Source organism: Cynara cardunculus (genome assembly GCF_001531365.2).
Source record: "Cynara cardunculus var. scolymus isolate 2C chromosome LG 7, CcrdV1, whole genome shotgun sequence".
NCBI lineage: Eukaryota > Viridiplantae > Streptophyta > Magnoliopsida > Asterales > Asteraceae > Cynara > Cynara cardunculus.
In genome coordinates this window covers 12,319,042-12,326,807 of record NC_037534.1, presented here as the reverse complement: position 1 = coordinate 12,326,807, position 7,766 = coordinate 12,319,042, and the positions used below count along the sequence as shown (strand labels likewise).

Genomic DNA, 7,766 nt, shown 5'->3' with positions numbered 1-7,766 from the left:
ATTAAAGGATTGCGTGGATTTTTGGGCCTTACCGGGTATTACAGAAAGTTCATCCGTAACTATGGCAGTATCGCCAAACCTCTAACAGAGCTGACTAAGAAGGATGCTTTTTCGTGGCATGAGGGAGCACAAGAAGCTTTTGATCGATTAAAAGAAGCTATGGTCAAGGCTCCTTTGTTGGCCCTTCCCGACTTCAACATTCCTTTCGTGGTTGAGTGTGATGCTTCCGGCCGGGGTATTGGAGCAGTGTTAATGCAACAGCAGAAACCTATCGCTTATTTCAGCAAAGTGTTAAGCGATCGAAACTTGGCCAAATCAGCTTATGAGCGAGAAATTATGGCATTGGTTTTAGCCGTCCAACATTGGCGTTCCTATCTTTTAGGGACCTCGTTTGTGGTTTATACCACCGACCAGAAAAGTTTGAAATTTTTATTACAACGCCGCATCACTAGCCCGGATCAACAGAATTGGGTGGCGAAATTGTTGGGTTACAACTTTGAAATTTGTTACAAACCGGGTAGGGAAAACCGAGCAGCTGATGCGTTGTCTCGTAGGGCTGAAGAGGGTGGATTATTGACAATTCTCTCAACGCYGYTGTGGCTGCAAGGRGCTRAGTYAATRGCGGAACATAAGGCAGATTCAGAAATACGAAAGTTGAGGCGTGACTGTGAAGCTCAACCAGAGACTCATCCGGGGTATTCAGTTAGTAAGGGAATACTTTACTACAAAGGACGGTTAGTAATTCCAAAGAACTCCAAATTTATTCCCAGTTTGCTCAAGGAGTTTCATCAATCCGCTTCGGGAGGCCACTCCGGCTATTACCGTACTTATCGACGAATTGCAGGAAACTTATATTGGCTAGGCATGATTGAACGTGTTAAGCAATACGTACGGGCTTGTGATGTTTGTAAACGGTGTAAGGAAAATTCAGTTGCCCCGGGTGGACTGTTGCAGCCTTTAGACATACCTGATGCAATTTGGGAACATTTGTCTATGGATTTCATTCTAGGACTTCCTAAGTCTAGAGGGTTTGATGCTTTATTAGTGGTGGTAGACAGGTTGTCTAAGTATAGCCACTTCATATTACTTAAACACCCTTATACCGCCAAATCCATGGCTGAAATTTTTGTTAAAGAAGTAATTCGTCACCTCGGAATTCCCAAATCGATAGTGAGCGATCGGGACCCTTTGTTTCTGAGTCAATTTTGGCAAGAGATTTTCCGATCCCAGGGTACGGAGTTACACATGAGCTCCGCATATCACCCGGAGTCCGATGGTCAGACCGAAGTAATCAACCGCTGTTTGGAAACGTACCTGAGGTGTTTTGCAGTTGATCAACCTCGTAATTGGTCTTTGTGGATTCCTTGGGTTGAATTTTGGTATAATTCCACTTTTCATGGATCAATTGGTAAATCTCCATTCGAGGTGGTTTATGGTCGAAAACCACCAACAATCACCCAATTCATACCGGGGGAAATATGAGTCCAACAGGTGCTTGAAGAATTAAAGATCGTGATGAAGCTTTGAGACACCTTCGAGTTCATTTGTCACACGCTCAAGAAGTTATGAAGCGGAGTGCAGACAAGAAGAGACGGGAGGTACACTTTGCTGTTGGAGAATGGGTATACGTCAAATTGTAACCGTATCGACAACTTTCAGTGGCTAGCCGAATTCATCAGAAGTTGGCGGCACGTTTTTTTGGACCATTTATGATCACAACGAAGGTAGGACCAGTGGCATACAAGTTAGATCTTCCTCCAACTTCGAAGATACATCCGGTTTTTCACGTCTCGTATCTAAAGAAAGCTGTTTATGGACCCACAGATACAGCGTTACCTCCGGAACTAGATTTACATGCCAATGAAATAATTACCCCAGTACCTGTGCTAGCCACTCGTACAAGCAGAGTTCATAACAGAGATGTTGAGCACTGGTTGATTCAATGGAAAGGGAAGTCTATGGAAGAAGCAACATGGGAAGATGCCTTGATGATTAAAAGTCAATTTCCTGAAACAAGTCTTGAGGACAAGACTTTGTCGGAAGGGGGAAGTAGTTATACGAATTGGGAATTAATTAAAAATGATGCAACTAAGCCTAGAATATTGCATGTGTATTCTAGAAGGGTTAAAACAGGAAATGAGAAAAGTGGCTGAGGTTTGTTAGAGGAGAGAGAAGAATAAATAGTGGAGGGTGATCTTGTAGTGGGTATTCTGTTTTCTTTGATAATTGTTTAGGCTCCAATCTGTTGATTGTGAGAGAGGGTTTTACCTGAGTTTTATTCCTTTGTAATCTGTCTGATTCAAGTTCAATGAATTCATCATCTTCTTCCTCCCATTTCTGTATTCTTACTTGTTTTGCATAGAATTGTTATAGTTACCCATCAGACACTCATTACTATACAATAAATACAAGCTAGAATAATGTGTGGAGAACAGTCATGCAGGAGTTCGACAAGTGTCTACACTCACTGAATAGTATAAGATCTCTCCAAACCCGAGTTTGGTGATGACTAGAATACATTCATCCTTAAAGCCCTGGATATAATCCCATTAAGGCATGAAAAGAGCACAACTCAGAAAGGTTAGTTATATTATAGAAAAATGTGCAAATATGCAAGGGTGAAAATATACAGGGACTATGACAAAAAACAGAAACAAGACAATGCTAACCATTAATGCTAAGTATATTCTTTCTTAACCAACACATAGATATTTAATTGTATCATGTATTTTATTAATCAGAAACAACTTCTAATATGTTTTGACCTTCTCCAAGATTCAACTGCCCGACACCCTATTTCCTCTAGTGTGGCTCGTAACACATCACCCTTATGAACATTAAGCATATTTGAAGCATCAAGCATAATAAGATAGTAATTCCTGGAAGTTAAAGGGACCTTTTAAAAGAATCAGCATGTTCTGTAGTCGAGTTTCCTAAAAAACTGTAAGCTTTCACTTGCACAGCCAGATAAATAGCCAAGCATGAGCTTTCAGCTATGTTTCCTACTAATTTCTTAAAATACTCATTTTATCACATGGATATAAACATAACAATCGCAAATATACTTAACTTTCACAAGGATGTATTCATGTATAGCAAGAAGCATACCTCTTTATACATGTTTATAGCTTCAGCATAGAATTTCTGTTTTGAATAACCAGATTTACGCAATTTGGCAATAGCATATGCATTTTTTAGCTGCATGTAATACAAAGTCAAGTGTCAAGTCAACAGCCAAAGGTAAATTCGAACTTGCAATTTAAAGAAGTCAAGAGATATAGGTCAAGAAACAGGATCTGCATAAGGTGTTTATCGATCAAGAAAGGCATATGTTAGAACACCAAGGAGGGTAATGTGATGACTCAAGAGAGTAAAAAAATTGTCCTACAAAGTATGCTGATGTGATCTATGGTGAAGTAGGATCTTGCATGACAACATGTGATGATGAAACTACTTCACCATTATTACAATGTGATGACACCAAAGATTGGCATTAACATGCTTTGCTGTTTGTGTCCCTCGTATTTTTTCTCTGCTTCCTTTTCTCTTTAATATACTCTGTCTGTTTGCACACTCTTTTGCTAGTTGTTTTCACTTGTCTCTTGCTCTCCTACTTTAAAATTTGAATTGCAAGTCAGGGACCTTCAAGGAAACAGTCTCTCTAATGGAAACGAACGCATACATCTCCCTCCCCTCCAATAAAGACCTACCTCCGAGTGAATGATACTAGGTCACGTTTGGTTTGGTTTATGCTTAACTGTTTGTGTCAGTTAGGTTGGGTTAATCATCACATACAAGAAAAATCACCGTGGTGTGTGCTTTTAGCTGATGACATCATGCTAACTGGAACGACAAGGACATGCACTAATGCTAAGCTAGAGTGGTGAAGAATCACTTTAGAATCTACAGGAATTAGATTAAACCGAACAAAATTAAACACTTAATGAGCATCGTGGTGTTGATAAATGAATTACAAAGTGGCAGGTGTGTTCAAATAAGGTATGTAACCCTGCATTTTATTAGTTTGGATCAATATTATAGAAGAGGCGATCGATGATGCTACTCATAGCCATAAGATGACATTTGATTGGATGAAGTTGCAGCATGAATCTAGGTGTTGAATCATATATAAACCCACTGAAATTGAATGATAAACTTTACAGGATCCACATTACAACCCGCTACGCTTTATTGACCAGAATGTTGAGGCACATCAAGATATAACATATATTGAGCTGAATGGCTAGCCACACAAGATGTATGGGATTACGAAAGAAAATACATGGAAGAAAGTTGAGGTGGCAACCATTAAGGAGAAAATTAAGAAACACAACCTAGGAGCTTTTTCATCATTTTCAATGTAGACCTTCGGACGCAACAGCAAAAAGAGTCGTCAATATTCAATATTAGGGGAGAGAGAGAGAGAGAGAGAGAGAGGAGAAGAGGCCGAGATAGCCTAACATTAACATAGAGGATCTTGGGAAAAAAATATTTCATAAATTAGCAAACATGTAGCCTCAGCTTGATGATCAAGGAGGAGGTGCTACTCATGCTCGTGAATCCGAGAAGATTACTTCACGTTGTAATTTGTGATAGTTATCAATTGCATACCCTAACTAGTTTGGGCTAAAAGGCTTCTTTCTTAGTTCTTTGGATCAAAGATCTCGGTCGTGATTGTTAACATCCCAAATTCATGTCATATAGAAAACAAAAAGATTACTAGATTATGCTTTCTCCAACCACTACAACAAACTTAGGTTCAAGGAAATTCAGAATATTATAATAGATCGAAATAAACTGCTGTAACATATCCATATCAACAGCATGTGTCATGTACAAGGTGATAAAGAGCAAGATGCAACCTCCAGAAAGATATCGTCTTTTGTTCTTCTCCATCCATCTCTTGTGAACCACCTACAGATGAGATCAACGGTGCATAAGTTCATCTTGTTGTAGGTTCGAACTCCAAGTAGTTTAAGATTCTTATTCAGGTTCAAAAGTTCAAACAAGTATGCTGCTTATATGATTGGAATGCATTGGTAACATTAATCAACCTAGGTCTCTAATTAAGCTTGATTTGGACCCAATAACTTGTATGCATTTATGTCAGCAGATTTTTAGGTTCTTCCCTAAATAAGGTCTTTAGGACCCAAAATCTTGTACATGTTTAGTCCAGAAAATTAGGTGTTTTGACTTGCCAAGTTCCATTTTTCAACACAGGCAACAACAAATATTTTGAGGCCAAACATTATTTAATGAAATTGTAAAATTTCACACCCAGAATAATTTCTTCCCCCTTCCCCTTTATATTTATTCTCTCTTTGCAAACTCAGCATCTGGACCACATGTGAGCTGATATTGTGCAAGGGTTTTCCCCACATTGTTGGCATATCAAAATCTTCTTCTTTCTTGCATATGTCACCACCACAGCGGGACTAACAGAGACATAAGCTAGTCACTAATACCATTTTGCATGTCAAAGCACCCAAGTACCTAGTTAAAACTTCTGGGGGTTATGCTTGTGCAGGAACTGCCCACCTGCATTCTCACACCGAATAAATCTATTCCATAAATTTACAATTCTGGAGCTGGAAGGAATCAATAAGCATATAAGCTTATATGAGCTTAATTCATATGTAAAGATCAAAAAGATAATCCAATCTACAAAACAAAATCTTTAGGAAAATTGAAAAAAAAAATTAGAGACATTAAATGTAATTAGCTACATCTAACTCCGAAATGGAGTTAATTATGTAATTCATCGAAAAGAAGTAGATTAACGAAGGTTTATGTCATTTTACAAAGTCAGGGGTGTATATGATCCTAATGATCGTTATTATTATTCCCAAAAATCCATTTATCTCACCAATAAATTAGGTACTTTCAGTCTCTCTTCATCTTTCTCCATTTTATTTCTACTTCACATCTCTATTCTCGCCTCTCTCACATCATCTTTCTTCTCTCTTCTGATTATTGGTACGGTTTCTTCCACATGCTGTCTGCACCATCAATGAATATACAGTGCAACCATACCCCAAATTTTCCAGTCGCTGTGAATGGTGCATCCCAGATTCCTATGGGATAAGTACATCTCCCATGAAGGAGTGATGACTCCTTTCAGCATCAGGCACCAAATGGCTGCTTGGGTGGCATAACCTCACCAGAACTAGGCAATCTATGACTAGACTCTAAAGTAATAAGCCGGAATCACCAAAGTCACCACCATTGGCACCAACATGTGCAGCCACTGCCTGAAGAACTGATACTGGCCACTCTGGACGAGTCAAAGCTCAGTGACCTCCTGTTGACTTGCATTGCCTCTGTCTGCTTATAGGTGACTTTTTCACACTGCCTGACTTCAGGTTATAGATTGCAACTTAACATAAAATTTGGTTCCGTGCTATACTAAGTTTCTAATGCCAGAAGCTGTTTATGAGAACCTGGTTAGAAATAGAAGACAAATAAAAGAAGGTTCAATAGAGCTAATGCTGAGGTCTCATGATATCATCTAACCTTCGCAAAAAAGAGATAGGCTCACGAGGACCATATGGCTCATAGATGATTCCAGGACTTATCATGGAAACTTTCAAAGCCCCCTGCAAACGTAAAATAGCATATAGATGGTTAAGTTCACAGTTTGTTAAAGACAAAATATATAACCTTAATATTATTCTAAAAATCTTACAGAAGGATAATGTAACACCCCCAAACACCACATTTGCATATAACACATATTTCATTACATGGAAATATAGTTTACATCACAAGGTCCCGCTAGAACAAGGATTATTATATGTACAAAAATCTACATATGAAAATTTTCAAAACAAATCATGTACTAACACATGTAATACAACATGTGTCTTCAAAATAAGCCATCAAAAACAGATCTTCAAAAGCAGATAATAGGTTAGGAAAATAATCACATTTTCCCTTTCCTTTTACTATCCCTGGACCCCGCCATTCCTACATTTCATATTTTAAAACAGAAAATGAGGGTTAGACCAGAAGGGTCTAGTGAGTGAATTCCTCCTTTGCAAATGCAGGGTAATAAATACCAACATATAATAAAGTAACTTTGCCCAGAAATATTTATAATACCTTCAAACAATGCAGTTCTTAATGACATATATAAAAGGATAAACTCCAGAACCTCAGTTCTTATTAATAAAATACATATGCTTAAAGATCTAACGTTTCCAATATGAAACAAACATTGTAACCAAAGCTTCTCTGAATCATCAGTCCATTCCTTTGTAAATATTTAACGGAAAGATTTAAGGCAATACTTGCCCTTTTATGACAAACCATTTTCCCCTTCTCAATAACATCTAAATTATTGATTCTAATAGGAATAGTATCTCTAATTCATCAGGTCACAAAGAAATGATGATTCAAAGTTATTAAATCCAATTAGTAACAATAATAAGAGTTATAATATTATCCACATATGACAATGTCTCTCTTATTCCAAGTACATCTCTCCTTGATATGCCACCCTTATTCCTTCATCAAAACAGGGCTACTTATCAGAACAGACAAAAGTCACCACGTCTGGGGAAACTTAGGGGCTGTTTGGTAGGCTCTTAATGGTTACATTAAGAGCCAATCGCTGAATCGGTCAGAGGTTGCAAGTGTTTGGCAAAAAAAAAACCACCTCTTAATGGTTACAAACACCTCTTAACCATTTTGACCCTTATACTCCACTCAACCATTCAGGGGCTGTTTTTTTCCATCTTTGCCCTCATCTGCGTGAAGACCTGCTC

At 38.2% G+C, this 7,766-nt stretch overlaps 1 protein-coding gene across 1 annotated transcript in view; it reads right to left on the bottom strand.

Moving 5' to 3' along the window:
• Positions 1–7,766, bottom strand: part of LOC112515424 — a 23,105-nt gene that overhangs the window by 9,748 nt on the left and 5,591 nt on the right. Inside the window, exons 5-7 of the mRNA XM_025122239.1 lie at positions 6,514–6,596; positions 4,863–4,914; positions 3,109–3,198 (exon numbers count right to left, since the gene is read on the bottom strand). Of these exons, the coding sequence (XP_024978007.1) occupies positions 3,109–3,198; positions 4,863–4,914; positions 6,514–6,596 (225 nt within the window). The remainder of the gene's footprint in view (positions 1–3,108; positions 3,199–4,862; positions 4,915–6,513; positions 6,597–7,766) is intronic.